Source organism: Vulpes lagopus, chromosome 3 (assembly GCF_018345385.1).
Source record: "Vulpes lagopus strain Blue_001 chromosome 3, ASM1834538v1, whole genome shotgun sequence".
Lineage (NCBI taxonomy): Eukaryota > Metazoa > Chordata > Mammalia > Carnivora > Canidae > Vulpes > Vulpes lagopus.
The window spans coordinates 114,580,922-114,605,666 of NC_054826.1; the positions used below are offsets into that span (position 1 = coordinate 114,580,922).

At 40.7% G+C, this 24,745-nt stretch overlaps 1 protein-coding gene across 2 annotated transcripts in view; it reads right to left on the bottom strand.

Annotated features, from left to right (window-relative positions):
• IQCK (IQ motif containing K) overlaps nt 1–24,745 on the bottom strand; it is a 129,818-nt gene that overhangs the window by 104,647 nt on the left and 426 nt on the right. For both annotated transcript variants that reach the window (XM_041748332.1, XM_041748331.1), the window contains exons 2-4: nt 15,096–15,160; nt 13,383–13,512; nt 12,331–12,428 (exon numbers count right to left, since the gene is read on the bottom strand). In XM_041748332.1, the coding sequence (XP_041604266.1) occupies nt 12,331–12,428; nt 13,383–13,512; nt 15,096–15,160 (293 nt within the window). The remainder of the gene's footprint in view (nt 1–12,330; nt 12,429–13,382; nt 13,513–15,095; nt 15,161–24,745) is intronic.

The following is a 24,745-nucleotide window of genomic DNA, read 5'->3' on the forward strand; positions in this document are numbered from 1 at the left end:
TTAACCCTCTTAATAATCCCACCTGTGGTTTACAAATGAGGAGAGGAGAGAGTTGCAGACAAGTAACTTCCCTGAAGTCACTAGGCTAGATCCAGAAGTCAAACCTGTCACCTGCTGCCAGGTCCATATTATTTCTAATACAGCATATGAGGTAAATTGCAAAAAGGGCCGCTATTCTTCACCCCTCCCTGGATCCACATCCTTTGCAATGTAGCTTTACAGTTCTTCCCATCAAGAGGTGAAATCTATTTCCTTACTCCTTGAATCTGAGCTTGTGACTTGTGATCTGCTTTGGCCAACATAATGCCATGAAAGTAGCAATGGGCCAGTTCCAAGCCTCAGGCTCAAGGGGCCTTGAGAACTTCTACTCGAATCCTTATACCCCTGCCCAGCTTCCAGGTGAACAATCCAGGGTTCATCTAATGGAACCTGGGAGTCCAAGTCAAGCAGAGATGATCCATCCCAGCTAAGGCCATCCTAGGCCAGCCGGTACCCAGCCTGCCTGGTAGCTACCCACAGACACATGAATAAGCCCAGCCAAGGCCAGAAGAACCTCCCAGCTGAGCCCAACCCAAATTGTTGCCTTGCAAGAGAGTGAACTAAATAAATTGTTGTTTTAAGCCACTAACTTTTGAGATACTTTGTTTTGTAGCAAAAGTTAATTGATGCCATGTATAAAAAGTGAAATGCAATTTACGGCCAAATGGTAATGTTCACCCTATTTAGCAGCCCATCAAGACTGCTACTAGAGCCACCTGGCACAAAGCCATGCCCCTGAAAGCAAGAGGACAGAGCTTCAGAGCAGAAAAGGAAAATATTGTCACAAAGCCACTGCCCTTTATTTTGTAAGACAACCAGGGGGTCACCCTCAGGTCAGAGCCTGTTGACTTTCTTTTTAAAGCCTTGTCTTTTGAGGATGACTTTGATTTTTAGAAACAAAAGCAACTCCTAGCCAAGTTTGGGAATGAAGTGATCAATGCTGCCATTATTAAAAAGAAGAAAAGAAGCATGACTATAAAGTTATAATAAGATTTTCTTGCATGGTTTACAAACTGGATCTGACAGCAATTCCAAGAGCCTCAGAGGGAAGTATTTGCAGCCTTGGTGACATACAACAGTCCCCCTATCCACAGAGGATAGGTTCCAAGACCCCGGTGGATGCCTGAAACTGCAGATAGTACCAAACTCTTTATGTACTATGTTTTTACTATATATACATGCCTATGATAAATTTAATTTATAAATTAGCATGGTAAGAAAATAATAATTATAACAATATCCTGTCATAAAAGTCATGTGGATATGGTCTCCCTTCTCTCTCTGTCTTAGAATATCTTATTGTCCTGTACTCACCCTTCTTCTTCTGGTGATGATGTGAGATGATAAAATGTCTGCATTACAAGATGAAATAAGGTGAATGACATGTTGTGATGTAATTAGGTTACTACTGACCATCAGGAGCATCATCTGCTTCTGGACCATGTGTGTGACCACAAGTGACTGAAAGCTCAGTTTAGGGGGCAATACGACAGTAGGACAGAGTGCTGTGAAGCCAGATTCCTGGACCCAAACCCTGGCTCCTCCTCTTGGTAGTCTTGTGAATGTGAGTACTCCTTGAGCCTCTGTTTTCTGATCCAAAAAATAGGAACAATAAAACCTCCTATTCCAAGGGTTGCTATGATGACTAATAACTAAACCAGACCACAATGTGAAATAATACCTGGCATATAGGAAGTAGTCTATAAGTGATAGTCATCAATCACTACTGATTAATCACTCAAGAGGCAACTATCTGGCAATGGTAGATGATCAAGAAATAGCCCTTAACAGGGCACCTGGGTGGCTCAATGTCCTGGGATCTGCCTTTGGCTCCAGGTCCTGGGATCAAGTCCTATATCAGGCAGGGAGTCTGCTTCTCCCTCTGTCTGTGTCTCTGCCTCTCTCTCTGTGTCTCTCATGAATAGACAAATAAAATCTTTAAAAAAAATAGCCCTTAACTTGGTGCCATATTTCATATTTAGGTACTAACTTACAAAATGTGAAATTGGGATCTTCTGTCTGGACCCACTTCAATGCTATGATATTCAATCAAACATAACAAGATCAGACAAAAATCCAGTTTCCTCTACTCAAAATCTACCCAAGAGAAATGAAAACACATGTCCATACAAAACTAATTTGCAAATGTTCATAGTAGCCCATCAAGCCATAATAGCCAAAAAGTAGAAACAACCCACAACAACATGTGGTATATTCATACCATTGAATATTATTCAGCAGTAAAAATGAAGTACTGTTATATGCTACAGCACAGATGAACCTCACATTGTACTATGTGAAATAAGTCAGATGCAAAAGACCATATACTATGTCATTCCAGTTACATGAAATGTACAGAAAAGATAAATCTGTGGAGATAAAAAGTAGATTAGCTATTGCCTGGGAGTAGGGGTAGAAATGAAGAGTGACCAGAAATAGTTATTAGAGATTGGGGGGGGGGTCATGGAAATGTTCTAAAATTAGATTGTGGTTGTGGCTGCACAACTCAGTGAATTTGCTCCAGTTAGAATGAGTGGATTTTTTAAAAATAATTTTTAAATTGTGGTAAAATATACATAATATTTACCATCCTAACAATTTTTTAGTGTATAGTTCAGTAGTGTTAAACACATTCAGATTGCTTTATAGCCCATCTCCAGAATTCCTCTCATATTGCAAAACTGAAACTCTACCCATTAAATAAAACTCTCCACTTCTGGGATGCCTGGGTGGCTCAGCTGTTGAGCATCTGCCTTTGGCTCAGGGCGTGATCCCGTGGTCCTGGGATCAAGTCCCTCATCAGGCTCCCTGCATGGAGCCTGCTTCTTCCTCTGCCTATGTCTCTGCCTCTCTCTGTGTCTCTCATGAATAAATAAATAAAATCATAAAAAAAAAATCCCCATTCCTTCCTCCCTGTAGGCCCTGGCAACAACCCTGCCTCTTTCTGTCTCTATGAATTTGGCCACACTAGGTACCTCATGTAAGTGGAATCATACATATAAATCATACTTTGTATTTCAATAGCTGTGTGTGTGTGTGTGTGTGTGTGTATGACTGGCTTACTGCACTAGGATAATGTCCACAAGGTATATCCATGTGGTTGCATGTGACAAGAGTTCCTTCCTTTTAAAGATTGAATAATATTCCATTGTGTGGATATAGCACATTTTGTTTATCCATTCACCCATGTATAAACAAGGGTAAAATGAGTGGATTTTAGTAAATTGGGTAAAATTTCCATACTCACTTGAATAAAATGAGTGGATTTTATGGTATATAAATGATACTTCAATAAAGCTTTTTTTTTAAAGTTTTATTTATACTACTTCCTTTTAATGGACTTTAAGATCATCTCCATTTCTTTATATTTCAACAAATGTTGCATTTAATGTCCTTGAGAGCTCCTTGTATGCAAAGACTGAGAGTTTTTCCAGCCATAGTATGGATTTAGAAAGTTTTAGGTCATAGAATATATATATTTTTTCAATTTTACTAGGTTTCACCAAATTTGTCTCCAGGAGGGTAGTATATTAGAACATGCCCATTCTTTTCCACAGCTTCATCCATTCTTCATATTGCCAAACTTTTACATGTTTTGCTGATCTGAGGCATTCAGTATCTTTTGATTCGGCTCTCTGGGTCTCCCCTTTTGTGAACTTCCTGATCATATCCTTTGTCTATTTTTCTACCTCATGGTTCTGTTGTGTTATTCTCTTTTTTCTTATTGATAATAATAATTCTTTGTAGTCTGAATACTTGCTTACCAACAATTTATATATGTTGCAAGTATATAGGACATATTTGTGAATAAAGTTCAAGGCAACTAAAGGCAGAGATCAATAGGAGTTGGAAAGTGCCTGGAGCAGAACATTAACAGTTTTGGGGCCTGAGATCAGGGCCACTGTGGTATTCACTGTTGTCATCCTGCATGTGCTTAAAATAGGGCCTAAGAAAAAGAATTATAGCAAGCTATTTATTGAGCACATGCTATGTGCCAGGTGCAGTGCTAAGCTATAATCCCATGATCTACCCTAATGCTCAGAATGAGCCAGTGAGGTAGGGATTATTATTCCTCTTCCATGTATGAGAAAACAGGGGCTCAGTGACATGAGGTCATTCATGTAAGGAGCTCATCTGAGATTTTAACTCAGCTCTACCTGATTTTAACACCTTGCTCTTAAAAAATGTTTTAATGATATTGTTTGGCATGCTGTATTTTATCTTTTTAAAAACTGTCAACAGGTAAGAGTTAGGATGGTTCATGGTAAAATCTGGATTGGGGGCTTTATTGGAAACTCAGGAGATGTGGTCATACTGATCCCATGTTCCAGCATGGTGACTAGCCACAGGAAATGAGCATAGCAGCTGCCCCTGTAATGCATGAACTTCCTTGATGGTCATAGTTCCCACCACCACCTGGTATCCCCTTGTTATTTCAGGCCTCTTTCAGTGTCTTCCTGGCTCTGAAGTTCTTTGGACGTTTTCCTCTTAAGAAAAACAGTGTTGGGACACCTGAGTGGCTCAGTTGGTTGAGTGTCTGACCCTTGGTTTCTGCTCAGATCATGATCTCATGGGTAGTGAGATCTAGCCCCATGTTGGGCTCTAGAGTCTGCTTGGAGTCTGTTTGAAGATTCTCTCCCTCTGCCCCTTTCCCCATTCATGCACACATGTGCGTTCTCTCTCTCTCTCTCTCTCTCTCTCTCTCTCAAATAAATAAATAAACCTAAAAAAAAAAAAGGAACAAAACAGTGTAAATATGCTGGGTGTGGCTGAAAAATGGCCCCTCAAAAATGTCCATATTCTAATCCCCAGATCCTGTGGATATGTTATCTTACATGGCAAAAGAACCTTGCAAATGTGATCAAAATAAAAATCCTGCAATCGGGAGGTTATGGGGGGGGGGTGGACAATGTAATCATAGGGGAGGCAGAAGGAGGAGATATGATGATGGAAGCAGGGGTCCAAGTGATATTGTTGCTGTCTTTGAAGACAGAAGATGGCCTCCAGGCAAGGAAGGAAGGTGGCTCCAGAAGGAACATAGTCCTGCAGATCCATTTTAGACTTCCGAACCAGAGATAGTCTATGCCCTGCAATGGGCAGGATGGTCCTGCACAATAAAAAATTGTTCTGCATCCTAAATATTTTCAAATATCCCACTGGATATCTACTTGGTTAAAAAACTGATTTATAATCATCTGAGTCTAGAACCTAACTCCATTTAACATACAAAGGTGGCAGGTTTTTAAAAAAACATTATTTCAATATATTTTTATTTTTGGAAAGCAACTAATCTATACAGAGAGAAAACTGTTCTATTCAGAACCTAAGAGTTTCTCAGCATTTCAGAAAAATCCTGTCACCATGGGCGACATCACTTACAGTATACGATGCATCATGTGTGATTCAGTCTGCTTTTTGAAGCTGTCATAATCATGGGGAATCTATGTACATGTGCGAGCAAGTGACTACTCATATCTTTTGGTGAGTTCTACCTAAGCTTTAAAAGAATTAAATAAAGAAATAAAAATAAAATGAAAGAATTAAATAAGTATTACTTATATCATGAATGGTTTTCATTGCATTTGTCCTTTATGCTATAGTATAAACAGCCACTATACATATATATAGTATATACATATACATAGTATCATATATAGCATGTATGATATATATATATATTTGAAATTATTGCACAGATAGATGTGATAGATTATTATGCTAACAAGCACCTAATTAATCATGCCTCCTAGGTCCATGCCCCTTTGCAATGTGACTTTGCTACTTCTAGAGGGAGTATATTTCACCTACTTATGAGTTGCTTTGTGAGTTGCTGGCTTTGTAAATTGCTTTGATCCATGAATCCTGGTGGAGAGGATGTTGTTGGGGGTTCCAGAGCCCTGGCCTCACACTTCTGCCTTTGCCCTCTTGGAATGCTGCTCTGAAACCACCAGGCTATAAAAGGAATGAGGCTGGCCTCCTGGAGGATGAGAAGCATATGGTGGAGGACTGAAGTGTCTAGCAGACACCAGCAGAGGCTGCAGCCTCGTACATGAGGCCAGCTTGCACTCCCAGCCCTGCCCTGTCGCCACTGAAAGCAGTCACCTGAACAAATCAAGGTGAAAATGAGAGAACAGTCAGCCCATAGAAATAATAAATCGTTGTTTTAGACCGTGAAGTTTCCAGGTAGTTTATGATACAGCAACATAGCAATCAGATAGCAATCAGGTAACTGATAAATAGGTAACAAATATTATCTAAGTATTTCCTTTCAGGCCATGAAGAGGGCTCTATAAAATATGACAAGGAGTATTGGGCCCAAGAGGGTAGAGAACCACTCTGCTCTGTTGAGGTCCCACTGCTCCTAAAATAAAACTCACACCCTTTACTGGCCTACATGATGTGGCTGCTGCAGAGCAACCTTGCCGACCTCACTTCCCATCTCGTTCACTTGCTCTGCTCATGCCATACTGGCTGCCTTTTTGTCCCTTCAATAGGTGACTGAGTTTGGCAGTACTGGGTCATTAGGAAAACTTAAGAAGAGTTGTACCGGAGGATTTCAGTGCCAACGTGCCACAAATTAAAGACCGAACAAATGGTAAAAAGGTGGAAGTGAGATGATTTACTCAGTTTGTTAGTGAAAATGAAAAAGAAAGAAAACCACCTACATGGGGGGACAAATCAAATATATGGGTTTGAAAATGTTATTTAAATTTTCTTTTTTAAATAATTACAAAGGTAATTCATACTTGTTTTCAAATATTACCAAAATTTTCAAAAATTACCAAAATATTTTGGAGCAAAGACTTCTGGATTTTCATCTCTCCCCCCAACATACATGTGATTTCTCGCTTATTGGCTAACTGATTTAGATACTAGCATCTACATTCATTTACCTTTGGCTTGGTCTATGTACTGCATATGTCAGTACACACCCAGGAAATGACTGTACAATATCTACTGTCAATTCACAGATGTACTTCTACCAACTATTTGTATAAAGTAATCATTTCCCATTCTTTATCTTTCACAGAGTACCCTTGTTTAACACAATATAAAATATTGCTAGCACCCAGCTAATTTCCCAGCAAAACTAAAAGGTCCATTGACTTTCTCATAGATGGTCACTTCAGTGCCCTATAGATGTTGCCGACATTTCTGTGACCTTTTTTTTTTAAGACTTTTATTTATTTTTAAAGATTTTATTTATTCATGAGAGACACAGAGAGACTGGCAGAGACACAGGCAGAGGGAGAAGCAGGCTCCCTGCAGGGAGTTGGATGTAGGACTTGATCCCAGGACCCCAGGATCACGACCTGACTGAGCAGACGCTCAACCACTGAGCCACCCAAGCGTCCCTACTAATTTATTTTAGAGAGACAGACAGTGTGTATACATGAGGGAAATAGGTAGGACAGATGCAGAGGGAGAAGGAGAAGCAGACTCTCTGCTGAACAGGGAACCTGAAACAGAGCTCAGTCTCAGGACCCTGAGATCATGATCTGAGCCAAAGGCAGATGCTTAACTGAGTGAGCCACCCAGGTGCCCCTTCTCTGTAACCTTTTTTTTTTTTTTTTAATGATAGGCACACAGTGAGAGAGAGAGAGAGAGAGAGAGAGGCAGAGACACAGGCAGAGGGAGAAGCAGGCTCCATGCACTGGGAGCCCGACGTGGGATTTGATCCCGGGTCTCCAGGATCACGCCCTGGGCCAAAGGCAGGCGCCAAACCGCTACACCACCCAGGGATCCCCTGTAACCTTTTTATACATAGTTGAAAACAACTATCTGGGAAAGGATTAAATAAATCCATTTCATTTGTTAAATTCATCTCAGGAAACGTACAGGGTCTTCATCTAATATTAAGGCTGAGATAATTCATGGAAATCATTCACTTAAGGTTTAGTTTCCCATTTGTAATCTCCTCCAAAAATTAACAACTAGAGAAATATCTGCTTATTCAATAGGCTGAATTTTATTCTGAGCATTTAGGAGATTAAAATATCTAACAAGGAACAAACCATTGGATTAGGAGCTTTATTTATGAAATTCACCAGAGTTCAATTCATAATATTTAGAATGACATGAATAAAGGAATTGAATTATGAATTAATCAAAATCAAAATCATCAAGTTTACACAGCTTGTCTGGCGCAGAGTCAGGTTGGAAGCAAAGTCAGCCTGTTTCTGGCAGCTGGGCTCTGAACCACTGGACCATGTATCACCACATAGACTGCCTCATTCGTGTGTGTGTGTGTGTGTGTGTGTGTGTGTGTGTGTCTCTAATTGGCCAGGTGCTCTATGGCATACTAATTAGGTGCCCCTTATTGCTCTTCCCGCCCCCCTTCTGCTTTATTCCCTCTAGTTTTCCTTGGAGTGTCACGGTACTCCAAGGACAGGCTAAATAAATGATTTTGCCCCAAGAGGCCTGCATGGGGGCCTGGTCTGGGTGGCTGCCCCAGATCTGCCTCGCTTCTCACTCCTTTTCTCCACAGCTTCCAAACTGATCTTTCCTAACAGAACGTGGCCTGTGCTTCTGGCAAGCCATTGGACTGACCACCAGCGCAGTCTTGTGTCGAAGTCCTAGATTCAGGAAGCAGAGTAGTGCTCACCTTGAATCTTGACTCCACCACTTACAAGCTGTTCCCCTGAGCTTGTTGATTAACCCTGCCACTACATGGTCCTCATCCATAAGACTGAAATAAGAGCGCCCAGAGCAGCAGAGGTTGCTGGGAAGATGAAATGGGTTTCTGCAGATCAAATGCTTAGAACAATGTCTGGCACAAAGTAAGGCCCCTGAAGTGCTGAGAAACTACTATTCTTCAGTTTCAGCTTCTGGCTCAACTCTGGCTCTCCTCTGCTAGGAGTCCCTTCAATTGTAAAGGACTGTGCCCTTTCTCAGCTCTAGCTCTAGGGGCAGCCTCCCCATAGTCTACCTACCTCCAGAGGCAGTAAGTCCAGGCATTGTAGATACAGTTGGTAAATTACCTCTTGCATGTAATAGCCAGGGCAAACTGACAAGCACTCCCATAACTTAACTGCTATCTTAAAAGTTGGCTTTGACTTTTGAGGAAACATATTCATTCATCTAACAAATATTTAGTGGGTTCCTACCCCGTCCCAGGCACTGCTGGAGCTACATCATAAAACAAAACAAAAAATAATGAAAGCAAGGAAATATAAGTCAGCATGTTAAGGAGAAAATACAAATCAGCAATTATTTTTTGAGCGACCTAATATAAATGCTGTTTCAAGATATAATTTGAATGGCCCCAATAAACAATGAATTATGCTGCTGTTTAAGAGTCATTTGGATGTGAGTTCAGTTGTGGGTGATAGATAAGAATACAGTTATGTAATTTTGGCTGGAGGCTGGTTATCATTCAGTTTAAGCATCTATTCCCACTGACAGGATGTGAGGAACAGCTGAATTGAGAAAATGCAAATCTGTTGTGCAGATCTGGATAAGAGGAGCTCCTCTTGGGTCTGACAAATGTTGATGTAATTTTCAAGCCTTCAAAAATAACCCACAAAAGACTACATGACCAGGGGGTGAAAAAGGAGGGAATCAGATTTAATTAAGAAATCCTAAATTAGGAAATGAAAGAAGTTAATGGTAATCCACCCAACTTGCATATTTGTAGTATTCAAATTACTGAGCTTCTGGGCAAAGCCTGAGAGAAGGCAGGGTAGGATGCTAACCTTCCTTGGTGCCACTGAACATCATTAAATAATACCCTTCATCCTCCCAGTAACAGGAAAACCTCTGCAACCTCCCATCCCCCTGCCCCCTCACTTCTCCCTGCCCCCCCCACCTCCCAGCCTTTTTTTGTTCTGCCCATCTCTTTAATAGGGGATAAAACAGGCTCACAGATCACTTAGGGTCCCGCTGCAAGGAAGCAGTTGAGCAGGATTTTGGACTCCAGTGTGTCTGGCTGCCTTAAAAGTTTATCAATTTTTGCAAGCTAACAGTTTTAAGAACCCACATTTTCTACATTCCTTGATCGTTCATTACAACATTTAAACTTTAATGCTCCATTCAAGCACCCTGCGGCATTTGATGTTTAGACTGGTTTCATTTAGTCCCAGCGGCAGCTCATCTGCAGGATGTCAAAGATGAAATATGAGTTGGCATAAGGATGCCTCATTAATCTCTAATACAAATAGAAATTTCTCTGATTCTTTAAAAGCATTTTATCATTGCCTGGAGGCTGGAAACTGTTTCTAGCCCCCTCATTACAAAATTATTTATGGGCAAACATGAGATATATAACCCTCAATGTAAAATCTTAATTGCTGCTCTTTTGGCTGATTTTTGTGTCCTCTGAAAGGGTATAAATTAGAAGAATAATAGCTGAAGAAATTAGACTAAGATTTGCACAGTTGAACATTGCTGCACTAATTGTAGATGTGCATTCCCAGCACCTAGATTCATTCTTGTTTTTCCCCTATGTACATTCTTATTTCAGAGAACAGATACAAAAAGAGAAAAATAAAAACAAAACAAAACAAAAAACCCTTCAGCTACCAAAGGATTTACTGCTCATTTGTGGTTTTCTTTCAGACAGGGCCATTGCTGGTGGGTCTGCATCCATTCCTAGGGTCTCAGCATCCATTCCTAGAGTCTGGCCCAGTAATCACACAGTAGGATTTAATAAATATTTGTTGAAAGAACTGAATTTGGGCAACTTAATTCGTCTACAGATATTCTTTACACATATTCAAACATAGGTAATTCTACTGTGCTCATTTCATTGTTTAATCATTGTGTCCCATCCTTTGTTAAGTCTAATAAAAGGCCCGATGCGCTGTATATACTTTGGCCCACAGTAAGGTTAAAAAGAAAGATCCCTGAAATGTGACTTGCAGGACTATCTGGTCTCCCTCATTTAGCAGCAGGACCTGAAGCCCGAGAGGCAAAGCCACCTGACAATGGCAGGGTCAGGCTAAGGGGTCTGCTCTCTGGCCCCTGGCCTCACTACCATTCCACTTGGCTGCACTTTGCACCTGTTAACATCACACAGAGGAGGGGAAGGTCAGTTATGAATAGGAGACAGAAATTAAGCCCTCAGGAGAAGCCAAATGAGCAAACGAAAAAATATAAGAAGTGGAAACACTTCAGATTTTATAACCTATGGCAAGTAACAAATCTGTTCTTCAGAAAACAGATACGGATTTTTTTAAAAATCAGTATTTCCTGGAGCTATTTAGAGGACAGCCTCCAGCTTCCATTGTTTAGGAGGGATGAAATTAGGATTTTCTAGGCTATGAGTGTCTCCTCAGTATATAAAAGCACCATACTGGCTGTATGTACTTCTCAGAGAGAGACTCTGCTGAAGGCAACCAAACAGCTGATACATTCGCTGTGAATGCTCTAAACACCCTGGGATGTTCAAGCTGATTGAGGTTTGCACTGCAGTTACTGGCAATTTTTAAAGTATCATTGTGAATTATAACCTGGATCTGAATCCTAATTCTGAAAATTCATCTTGACCACATTTCTGAATCTCTTTGTTCTTCTGTTTTCTCATCTGTAAAATGCAGATGACACTAATAGAAGGAATCTCAGAGGCCTGTTTGAATGGCACAGCACCTAGCAAAGCTCCCAGCAAAGAACAAGCACTTGGTCAATATTATATATTGTTGCTATTTTACTCTCTTCTCTCTTCGTGGCAGTCCAAAATTCTAGGATTCAAAACTGTACAGGGAACAACACACCCACCCAACACACAAACACACAAAGTATCCTGTCAACTGTAGAAAAGAGGGAGCTTCCATGGGGATATTTACAGGAGGGTCCACAGGGATTGGAACTCCATTCACACAAAATACTAGCTGTAGTGTAACTATGACCAGTGCTTAGCAAGCACTCCCGGTGGGTCAGGCTCTCCTAAAACAAGCTACACGTATGGTATTGGGCACAAAGTAGAGCATGGAGAGGCTAGAGGTGGGAAGAACAATCCAGAGTCAGATAAAATATGAGGAGAGCTTTCATCTGCATGTACAGTCAATGGGAGCCAATAAACCTAGTAGATGCCAATTACCCAGGAGAAGAGCAGGCAGGGAGGCCAAGAAGGTGGAAAACCTCTCTGGAGCCAAGTGGCCAGACAAATGGCAGTGTATGTGAATGCACTAGATGTCATGGCTAGAGTTGTGTGAGTGACCAAAATACAGCTCTCCCTCCCAAAGGGATTGTTTTGAGAACGACCACTTGATGGTACTGAGATAATGAGGTACCACCTGATAAAAATGAATTACTGGGCATTTAGAAATAAAGAAACCCCACAGAGAAACTGACCTCGAAACATTTTTCTTTCTTTGCTTGGTGAAGCAGGCTAGCCATTCCAGGAAGCAGAACTGGAAAGATGAATGTTTCTAAATATTCCTTGGGGGAACCTAAATCAAACCAAAAAATATCCCACTGAAAATCCCAAATGGCCCAAATGAATCTGGGAGAAATGTTTGTTTCTAAACCAAAAAAAGATACTGTTGGTAAAATAACATGGCCTTAAATGTTGTATTTTACTCCAGAAGGCTGAGTTGGGCTGTATTATTAAGGACTCTTAAAATATCTTTTTGAGCCTCTGAGGACTGGTGAGGAGTTAACAGGGTCCTGCACAGGGCCAGGGCTTCAGGCAAGGAGGCCAGTGTGGCTGGAGGGAACATAAGCAAGGGAAGTGTAGTAGCAACATGGCCGGAGAGGAGCAGGGTAGGGACAATTCACGGGGCCTGTGGCCACAATAATGGTGGTAAATGGTTGCCAAGGCCCAAAGCACACTAGCAGAGAGGACAGAATAAAGTGGCAGGAGAGGTCAGGCACCAGGCAGGGCTAGAGGAAGTGGGCCCAGGGAGAAGACGTAGAAAGCCTATACCTCTGACTTCAACCCACAAAACAGGCCAACGAGATACTTTCACCCACTTTTTACAACCCCCCCTTTGGTTTTAATGTAGAATCAAGGTATACTTGCTGCTATTTATCATCCTTATTATATTTCAACCTTAAGGACAAACCAGTAGAATAAAGGCACTTCTCCTAAAAATAAAAATTAAGGAGTGCCTGGCTGGCTTAGTCAGTAGAACATGTGACTCTTGATCTCAGGGTTGTGAGTTTAAGCCCCACGTTGGGCATGGAGCCTACTTATATTTAAAAAATTAAAATATTTAAAAAATAAAATAAAATTATGATACATATTTTAAAAATAAAAAATAAAGTACAAATTAAAACAAGAGCATAATTATTTCATATTTTTGTGGTCTCCCTGAGTTCTGTCTATCCCATCCTCATACTGTGGTCTTACAATGTTACAAGCTTCAAACTATAAAAGACAAAAATCTCACCTCCTTACTTACATGTTTTTGGATCGATTGTTTCCAACTGAACTTGAGGACAGGGTACATGCGAGTCCATGGTCAAATGAGGAACTGAATAAAGGTGCTCTGTATTGAAGCCATGGAGAACTGCTTCCTCTAATGGTGAAACCTGATTGGGGGGAGGGGTTGGGGAGGGAATCAATTCATGCAAATAGTTAAACTAACAAAGGATAAAATTTTTTATTAACTTCAGGTTCAAGGGGCATAATGAGTACAAATCTTTGTCCCTCTTCCCTTCTGAGACACCAATAAATGACAATCAAGGAATAGGGCCCTAATAGAGAAAAGAGCAGGAGAATCATTGATGGATAGAAGATTTGCAAACATTTCCAAAAGAAACAGGAATAAAACCTGTTATTAAATAAGAAAGAGAGGGAATGGCAGCCCAGGATTCACAGGAGGAAACTGCCCCAGAGGATGGGAGTGCCTCTTCCCATCAGAACTCCAAAAGGCTTCAATTCTTAGGGGTTCAATTCCTCAGAGGATGGGAATGATAAACAGGAAGGGTTAAGTAAAAATCTGGCTGAGAGTCCACTGGCCTGTCTACATTCCCCCTCCTCCTGCTTCTGCCCTTCTCAATGTACATAAAACTCCATTCCCACCAGCATTTTATATCCAGTTCTCCCTCCTTTCCAATGACTCCAATGATTTGCTATCCAGGTAGGTAGCCAAAAGGAAAAAACAACAACATCAACAACAACAAAACCTCACTGTTGATTTGGAGGCTGTCTGCAAACCCTGAAGAAAAGTCTTCCAGTATACAATTACTCCCCATGAGCTCCTAGTTAATGTTTCTACTCATCAAAGAGACTCATCCAGAAGACAAATCCACATGTACAATAGTAGAAGAAAATCATACCAGCTACATAGGAAAATCCATTCAGACCCCCATTTTAAATTTTGAATAAATAACCAAAGTTGTCTACACAGATAAAGAACATCAACAGCACAAAAGACAAAGATCAAGATCTACAAAGAACAACAAGTTCTGGAAGAAGCACAGACAATTCAGGGGAGGGAACTGTAATTGGTATCTGCAGAGAAATTTGGAGAAGCATTACATCTATAGAGCAAGAACAGGATGCTATGAAAAAAGAGCAATCACAGGCCAAGAAATTTCTTTGACACAAGAATAGTGGCTGCTGCAATAACCTACTGGAAGTTTAGAGACTTAGACTTGATCCCATCCCAGTGACCCCGATCAAGTCCCTGAGTCTCTTAGAGTTTTTGTCCCTTACTTTAAACTCCATTAAGTCCCTATTTTACTCTAAGTATACTGCCCAAAGCCACCCCCTTCCTGGCTGCCTCGTCCTTGGCCCTTTTAGTACAGTCTCTACCTTGCCCACACTGGTATACATAGAGAAATGCACTCTATCCCCAACTGTTCCCAACATGGACATATGTTGACTCCTTTGTAAAGACCTTTCTCATCCAGGATCACATTTGAGTCCCAGAGGTCCCGTAAGTCACTCAAAGATTATCTGTTCCACTTAACAGATGTGGAAAACAAGGCTCAGACTGGTTATAAGATGCCTTTTAAGACACACCAGTAGTAGTAGTAGAGCTAGGACTGGCCCCAATTTCTGGTTTTAATTCCAGTGCCTCCCCTTTCCCACCTTCCCAACTCATGACATCACCACTGTTCTCACATAAGAGCCTTTCTTTTTAGGTTGAGGCCTGGGTGATACTCACAGTAATCATTGCTTCTTGTTTGAATTTATATCCCTCTGGAAAGGGAGGCAGCTCAGCTTCATACTCTAAAGGGAGTGGGGGAAAAAAATCCTCAATTCTACATGCAGTTTGTGATGCAATTTCCTTTCCTCTGAATAAAAAATTCTTAAATTTTATTTTGGTTGATGGTTTATAGAAATGAAAACAACTGGCTATCATAGGTTAATAATTATTGTGAACCACCTTCTTTAAAATGTGTAAGAGGCAGTAGCTCTTTCTACTTACCATCCTTGTGCTTTAATGAAACCACCTTTTTGAATGAATGAATAAATAAATAAATAAATAAATATTGTTCTCTTACATGACAGAGTCAAGACTTTATGTAAGAGTTTCAGAATCTTTTGCCAAGAAGGTGCAACTTTAGATTTTACCCCCAAGTTATAACTACATGGAATAAAAGGAGGAAGAGAATGGGAGGGAAGCTAAGAGAAGACACCAGTAGCTACAAAGAAGGGAGTGGGGGGAAGTAAGAAGAGAACATGGTGGGAGGACAGAATAAAAGTGACAAAGAGATGAGCTGTCTCTTGAAGTCATGAGGACGAGCATGAAGGTAGGGTGGCCTGATTGGGGTATGCATCTGGAAGAGCAATCCCATAAAGACCTTGCTACTCAAAGTATGCCCAAGAACCAGCAGTGTCGGCATCCCTGGTGAGTTAGACATGCAACACATCAAGTCCAACCTAGACCTTCTGAATTTGAACCTGTATTTTAATGAGATCCCATGTGACTTGTATGTACAAGTGGGAGTAGTTTTGCTGTAAACTCCAGTAGCTTCCTATTTGGCTGCACATGAGAATCACTGGGGAGCTTTTTGAAAATACCAAAGTCTGAACCCAACTCCAGAAATTCTGATTTAATGGGTCTAGGGTTGGGGGGGGGCCTGGGAATCAGTATTTTTAAAGTTTTCCAGCTGATTCTAATGTGCAGTGAGGTAGAGAATGATTGTCAGGTTTCAAGACTGCTGACAGTCAACCTATTGGGAGAGCCTAATGCAAAGAATATTCCATACAAGTTCTGCAGGGTAACAAGAACTAATGCTCAGTGGGAGACAGAAATGCCCATGGGCTATATTAGTTACATCCCTGAAAGAAACAGTGGTAAAAACATTTCTGGGAAAGTTAATGTTTTAATGGCAAATGCACGATTGCTTTGGAGCAATGAGGAAAAACAGTTTCTGGGCAAGATGGTTTTGATAGAATGAATAAAATTGTATTGGATACATGTTTTGTTCTGCTACCTGGTTCCTTGTCAGTGAAACATCTCTTGACTTTTTTTTTTTAACTGCTAGGTATCAGGGTGGGGACCAGTATGTCAGGCCGTAGGTTGCAAGCCATCTTGATTCCCAATACTATTTATATTAGTTTTCTAATGCTATGTAACAGATTACCACAAACTTAGCAACTTAAAAAAACACACATTTATTATTTCACAGTTCCTGTGAGTCAGGAGTCCAGATATGGGGCAGGATCTCATCAGGCTCAAATCAAGGTGTGGCTGTGATCTCATCTGAGAGTTGGGTCTTCTAAAATCATTGGTTATTGGCAGGATCCAGTCTTGTGGCTGTAGGTCTGAAGTTCCCATTTTCTTTTTGTTGGTGGGACTCTCAGCTCCTAGAGGCCACCTTCAGGTCCTTGTTATGGACAGTTCACACACGGTTATTTGCTACTTCAAGGTGAACAAGAGTTTCTTCTGCTTTAATGTCTTTAAAGACTCCCTTGATTAGATCAGAGCCACTTACAAGGATCTTCATAACTTAAGTCAACTGATGACAAACTTTAATTATATCTGGAAAATCCCTTGACAGCAATGCCTAGATTTGTGTTTGATTGCATAACTAGGAGGTATGTGGAGTAGGGAGTGGAAATCCTTGGAACCATCTTAGAATTCTGCCCACCATAATAGCTTGAGCTCTACAACTTTGCTTCCCTCTCAAGCAAGCATGCAAATTCATTCTTCTTCCCCAAACACTTTGAGGAACACCAACATGGTATGTAGACTATTTATTCAGATTTAGGATATACACATTTAGAGCTTTGTCTGATACATAATATTATGCATACATGCTATTATGAGAAACTTACAAATAATACAGACCTATCTTATATAAAGAGTGTAAGTCACATTTAATCCCATAACCACTGTATTTCAATGTATTTACTAACATGTATATAATACACCAGTAATTTATTTATATTAGATCTCCTAGACCACATCAAAACATCCAAGTATGATTTGGATGTCCTTTTTTCTTCATAATTGCCATCAGTTTTATTCTTTTTCTTCATAATTCCTACCAGTTTTATCCTTACTTGAAATTTGAAGAATTAATGACTGTGTTATGTGAAGGAAATTGTCTGGGCCTGTTTATGCTCACCATCATATTCCCAAAGAATACTTGTTGAATGAATGAACAAAATAAAGATTACAACAAGTTACTTTTGATTCTTTATTCATTTGTTCACATTTATTGAGAGCCTACTGTGTGACAGGAACCATCCTAGGTGTTGAATCTTGGATATCTTTCAAGGCTGCTACATATATGATATGCCACAATTATTTAACTAGTTTACCCTTAGTGGGTGTTTAAGTTGTTTCCCACTTTTCATTATTACAAATAATGCTGCTAGGAGCATCATTATATATACATCATCAATGGAAAGCAGGTATTTTTATAGGGTTAATTCTTAGATGTGGAATTGTTCTGTCAAAGGAAAATATAATTTAAAATTTTGGCCAAATTGCCAAATGTTCCTCCAAAAATTTACAACAATTTATACTCCTAATAATAAGATGGTCTGTTTCTCCAGGTTATTACCAATCTCATATATATTTAAAATGATATTTTACTTTTATTTGTATTTTTGTTATTTATTTATATTTTTTCTATTTAGATTTTTTCCAGATCTCTGGAATTCACTTCAATTTGATGGAAAACATACACATTTTTTTTTATCATATCACCACAAAAGATATACAGCTGAAATGATTATGTAGAAGTATGGGAAAATACATTATCTTCAGAACAAAATGATGTGCTTGTGATTTCAAGCCTCTGTTTGAGAATCTGGCATATTTGAAAACTTGTCACTTTTGCCTTGTGATTTCAATTTAAAATATATAGTGGATTACAGACTGATGGTTTTTACATTCAAAGCCATGAGTTTGTATGAATTTGATTAAGTTTGTGGAGTATTGAACTCATTAAAATAACTTGATTTACCGTGGTTTGATTCATTCTATTTTTTTTTTCATTCTAAGAGCTGCTTCAGTGCTTAGAAAATTTTGTCTGTTCAGCATTAGAAATGCTTGAGAAAATCAGGTATGTTAAATTTATAAATGTTTATAATTTTTTAGTTACCAAAGCTTATAAACTGGGTTAATTGATTAGGGGAATTCAATGTTAAATGCACATCTAGTGGACATTAAGAACAAGTAAAAGTGGCCACTCATTTTACACAAGAAAGGCACCATTCTTCAAGAGGCAAAGAGGCTATAACCCCATTGGTAGAGTGGAGCCTTTCTGCCAAAACTGGAACCTCTCCCCTCTATGGTCCTAGAATATGAGGTAATGAAACATCTTTTTTGCTCAGGCTGCTATTAGGCTGCTTCTGATTCACTGAACATGTTCCTAACTGAAACAGCAATTAAAATACAATGTTTACCAACAGGGGCCTATTGGAAAGGGATGGGTCAGGAAGGTGAAGAGGTGGGAGGGAATCTAATGAACACTTAGCCAATATACACTACAGCAAGGAGTTGTACCAGGTGCTAGAGGGACAGATAGCTAGTGCAGAGAAGCTTATATTCTGGCGAGGGGATGAACAGTAAACCAATGCCTCTGAGATGTGGAAGTGCTGCTGGAGAGGGCTTTGCCCGATGTTCTTGGTGTGGTGAGGAGAATGGGCTTCAAAATCAGGGTGAAGAATGAGTGGCTTTTTAGAAGGGGGGCCATTTAGGCTGAGTCTTGAAAGATAAAGATGAGAAAGCAGAGATGTTTCAGTAAGAGGAAAAGCTTGGGCAAGGCATGCAGAACAGTATAGCGCATTGGAGGAATTACTTCTAGCGACTGAAAGTATGTAGTACAGGACAGTAGCATTGTGCTTTGTACCTCACCTGGAGAGCTTATGTAAAATACAGAGCTTAAGGACTTATCCCTGAGGAGTCCAGCTCATCAGGTCCAGGACAGAGTACAGGAATTTGCATTTTAACAAGTAACCGAGATTTTTTTTTTAAGATTTTATTTATTTATTCATGAGACAGAGAGATAGAGGCAGACACATAGGCAGGGAGACGCAGGCTCCCTGCAGGAAGCTCAGTGCAGGACTCCATCCTTGGACCAGGGATCAGGCCCTGGGCTGAAGGCAGATGCTCAACCACTGAGCCACTCAGGAGTCCCAAGTAACCCAGATTTTGATGCAGGTGCTCTCAGTCTACACTTTGAAGCATGCTGTATGTTGTATAAGGGCTTGGCCTTGAGTGACACTCACATCCGAGTTCAAGCCTGGTTCTGTCACTTACTTTGGGCAAGTTTCTTAAACTCTCTCTGCCTCAATTTCCTCATCTGTACAAAATAGGCAAAACTGAGTTGCTATGAGGTTTAAATAAGATGAAAAGCATCTAGCTCGGTGCCTAGCGCAGAGAGCAGCTCAATAAATGTTGCCATTAGGATGATTTGAACAAATGGTAGGTGATGAATCTAAAAAAAAAATCCATAGGAATCAGATCATTAAGGGGTTGGGTATTAAGCTAGAGTCTATTTACCATGAAAGCTGTGAAAATCATTGTAGGCCAAAGCATAATGTGATCAGATTTGAATTTTGGAGAGGTCCCTGTGAAAGAAGGTCTGAACAGAGGCCTTCTGCAGTTAAAAAGCTACAGCAGCAATCCAAACAGGATTTGGTAAGGCCTGATCTAAACCAGCAGCCATGAGAATTAAGGAGTGGGGAGTTGAGGGTTACAAATGTTAAGCAGGTGGAATCTATAGAGATTGGAGAATGTATCTGAGGATCATGGAAAGTGAATAGGAAACATTTAAGATGAATCTCCGAGGGACACCTGGGTGGCTCAGTGGTTGAGCATCTGCCTTCGGCTCAGGCTGTGATCCCAGAGTCCTAGGATGGAGTCCTGCATTGGGCTCCCTATAGGGAGCCTGTTTCTGTCTCCACCTCTCTCTGTCTCTCATGAATAAATAAATAAAATCTTTAAAAAAAGAATTTCTGGATTGGGTAGCTGAGGGAATGATGGTGACACTTATTGAGATGGAAAGTTGTTGGGTGTCTAGAATAGAGCCTGGAGTCATTCCTGGCCCAACATTTAAAACAGTTCCCAGCATGGCAGGTATGTTAACAAGATATATGAAAATAATTTCATTGGAACCATGAGGTAAGTAGGAACTAGTCTGCATTGGGTTGATAAGAGAAAAGGAATGACAGTGGTGTGAACAAGGGCAGTGTTTCTTTCCAGAAGCTTGGCTGAGAGAAGGGATAGACAAAAGCTAAAAGATAATAGAGGCTAAAGGAGAAGTTTTTCTCAAGATGACAGACCAAAGGGTGTTTAGAAGAAAGGGTCAATTAAGTTAAATGTAGGAAAGGGGGTGACAGACCAGGATCCTGGGATGGCAAGAGGATAGAACCAAAGCACAGATGTAGGCTGAGCTGTGGGTATGCGCACAGATGCAAATATGTTTATTGGTATAAGGAAGCTGAAGGCTCCCCTCCTCACTTCCAACTGCCTGACTCTTACCAATGAATGCCTCCTACATGTACTAAGCGGTATCACCCAACATTGGAGGAGGGAGGGTAGAAACTTGGGACTAGTAGATGGGAGCAACGAAAGAAGGCCCTGAGGGATGTTGACAGATAGGCACTGTGAGAGCCCCCTGGTGTTATTTTTCTCCAACTGTACTCAGCTGCTGCGCTATGGTTACAAGCGTTGATGCAGAGCTGGTCCATGTTGGTATCTGGCAGGTGGGATGGAGGAACTTGATTTTTTTAAAAGGATTTTATTTATTTATTCATGAGAGAGACAGAGAGAAGCAGAAACACTGGCAGAGGGAGAAGCAGGCTTCGTGCAGGGAGCCGGATGCAGGACTTGATCCCGGGACTCCAGGATCACGCCCTGGGCTGAAGGCAGGCACTAAACCGCTGAGCCACCCAGGCTGCCCAAAACTTGATTTTACAACAGCTTTAAGGGTTGAGGCTGCAGAGTATTTGGAGTAATGAGCCAATGGCAATAATGAGGATGTTGATGACAGTAATAACAGCAATATCAAAATAGAAGACTGTGAGCTCCCAATACTTTGACTCAGTCTTGGTTAAAACCATAGTTAAAAATCATGTCACAAGCAATAATAAGATTCAACTAGAAGCCTTGGCAGGAAAGATCTTTATTGATATGATACAAGTGCTTTTGAGGATACAAAGATCATAGGTAGTCATCACTGGAAAGATGAGAAAATTAGAGAACAATTACAAGTAAGTTGTCAAGTTATACATACACACACACACACAGCATTAGCCAGGTGGGGCAGTCTTAAGACAGATTATTTACCTATTCTGTATTTCTTCTTTCTGAATTTGAGTTTCTCACAAGTCTATTTGCCGTGATAATTTTTTCTTATAGCATTTGTACTTTTTTTTCTTTAAGATTTTATATATTTATTCATTACAGACACAAAGAGAGAGAGAGAGGCAGAGACACAGGCAGAGGGAGAAGCAGGCTCCACGCAGGGAGCCCGATGCAGGACTCGGAGATCACAACATGAGCCGAAGGCAGACGCTTAACCACTGAGCCACCCAGGCATCGTGGTAATTTGCTTTTTGAATGGAGATATACTAATAGGGTGTAACACTTAACCTCACAGGATTACCACAAAGCCTGTTTTTCACTGAAGGTTGTTGTGAGGCACTAAATTTACTCACTACATGTTTGTTATAGAAAACTGCATGTTACAGTGTTTAAGAAATTTATCTGGGTTATAATAATCATGACAGCGCCTGAGTATATAATTCACCATCTTTGGCCTCATTAACTTCATGATGTAACTCTATCACTTTGTGAGTAGCATGAATTCACTTGCTTTTTAGAGAGCACCACTCTTCTTCTTTGCTTTCTCCCTACAGGGCTATTTGACCAAAATAAATCTCATGACTTTAAAACACAATACAAACCATGTGCCGTTGTTAACAACAATGAACATTTATTGAGCTCTTTCTAAATGCCTCAAACTATGCTAATCACCTTCACATATAATATCTTACTGGTCCTCACAACAGCCCTGTGAGGTAGGTAAGCAGTTTCCCTAACACACAAGTAATAAGCTATTACGAAGAGCTGTTTGGCTTGGAGAATTCAAAACGTCTTTCACTTTTTTCAGGAAAAGACAACCACAATTACCTTCAAATATGAGTGAATTCTTTATGGTAGAGTGATCAACGTGGGTCACAGCACCAAGGTGGTAAGGACCAAAGGGTAAAAACTAGAAGGATGACATTCAAGAATGAATTGATTCTTCTAAATATAATATGATGCTGGAAAAGGAATTCAAACACTGGATGGGAGGTGAAACAGCTGCTGAGGATTATTAATCAACTCGAGTCCACTATTCTTTTCTTCCTCTGTATGTATTTTCCACTTCTCTCATATACTGGTGGATTCAGCCTTTTTCCCATTCAACAAACATTTACTGGCTTGGCTTGCACTGTCCAATATGGTAGCCACTAGCCACAAGCGGCTATCTAAATTTGTTAAACATAAGTAAATAAAAAATTCGAGTCCCAAATTTGAACCACATTAAAAAAAAAAAAGATTTTATTTGAGAGAGACAGAGAGTACAAACAGAGGGAGAGGCAGGCTGCCCGATGAGTAGGAAGCTCAATGTGGGGCTCAATCCGACCCCAGGATCATGACCTGAGCCGAAGGCAGATGCTTAACTGACAGAGCCACACAGGTGCCTCACAGTAACCATACCTTAAGTACTCAATAACCATATGTGGGTAGTAGCTACCACATTTTTTTATATATATAACTGACATAACATTAAATTAGTTTCAGGTGTACACAACATGATCAGTCAATAAAGCTACCATATGGACAGCCCTGGTGGCTCAGCAGTCTAGCGCCGCCTTCAGCCCAGGGTGTGATCCTGGAGACTCAGAATCCAGTCCCACGTCGGGCTCCCTATATGGAGCCCACTTCTTCCTCTGTCTCCACCTCTCTCTCTCCCCTCTCAGTGTTATAAATAAATAAATAAATAAATAAATCTTTTTTAAAAAGTAAAGCTAACCATATTTGAACGTTTTACTGGGCAATGCTGTTTCAGACAGCTGACATAACGAAAAATCTTGAGTTCTTGACCTTGAAGAGCTTACAACCCAGGGGAGAAAAAACCCCCACCCAGTATTATTCTTAAAGAGCTAACACTTACTGAACTCTTGCTGGAAATCAGGCAGTTTGCTAAGTACTTTCTGTGACTAGCTGCAATGCTCCTAACACCATAAGGCTGGTATCTCATTATTAGGCTCACGTTACAGGAAGGGCAAGAACTTGTCCAACATATGTGAGGAGCACCGTAAAGCCTCACGACCAAAAGTATGCGCAGGGCCACAAAACAAGTTGAGCTAAACTCCATTTGAGTATTTTAAGGAAAATTAGAAGTGGAGAGGGATTAAAACAAGTCTGTATAGACCATGTTTACTCAACATGTGGGCTATAAATGTCCACAATAGCCAAACTGTGGAAGGAGCCTCGGTGTCTGTGCAAAGCTGAATGGATAAAGATGTGGTCTATGTATACAATGGAATATTCCTCAGCCATTAGAAACGACAAATGCCCACCATTTGCTTCAACATGGATGGAACGGGAGGGTATTATGCTGAGTGAAATAAGTCAATCCGAGAAGGACAAACATCATATGGGCTCGTTCATTTGGGGAATATAAAAAATAGTGAAAGGGAATAAAGGGGAAAGGAGAAAAAATGAGTGGGAAATATCACAAAAGGGAGACAGAACATGAGAGACTCCTAACTCTGGGAAACGAACTAGAGGTGGGGGAAGGGGAGGTGGGCGGGGGGTGACTGGGTGACGGGAGCTGAGGGGGCACTTGATGGGATGAGCACTGGGTGTTATTCTGTATGTTGGCAAATTGAACACCAAAAAATAAATTTATATATATAAGAAAAAAACAAAAACATGTGGGCTATAGGCTGACTACATCGGAATTACCTAGGATGCTCGTTAAAACTGCAGATTCCCTGCACCTGATTATGGGATCTGTGGGCAGGAACTGGGAACCTTACGTTCTAATCAACCTCCCTCTCTCCGCCCCACCGATTCTTTCCTATTCACTAAATAAATGAGGTTTGGGAGCCACTGTCCACACCACTGGGTCCCCTGCCTTTTTTTTTTTAATCCTATTTATTCATGAGAGACACACAGAGAGACAGAGACACAGGCAGAGGGAGAAGCAGGCTCCATGCAGGGAGTCTGACGTGGGACTCGATCCCAGGTCTCCAGGACAACGCCCCGGGCTGAAGGCAGATGCTCAACCGCTGAGCCACCCGGGCTGCCCTCCCCTGCCTTTAGCCTGACTGCGGGTCAAGGTGAGAGACTGT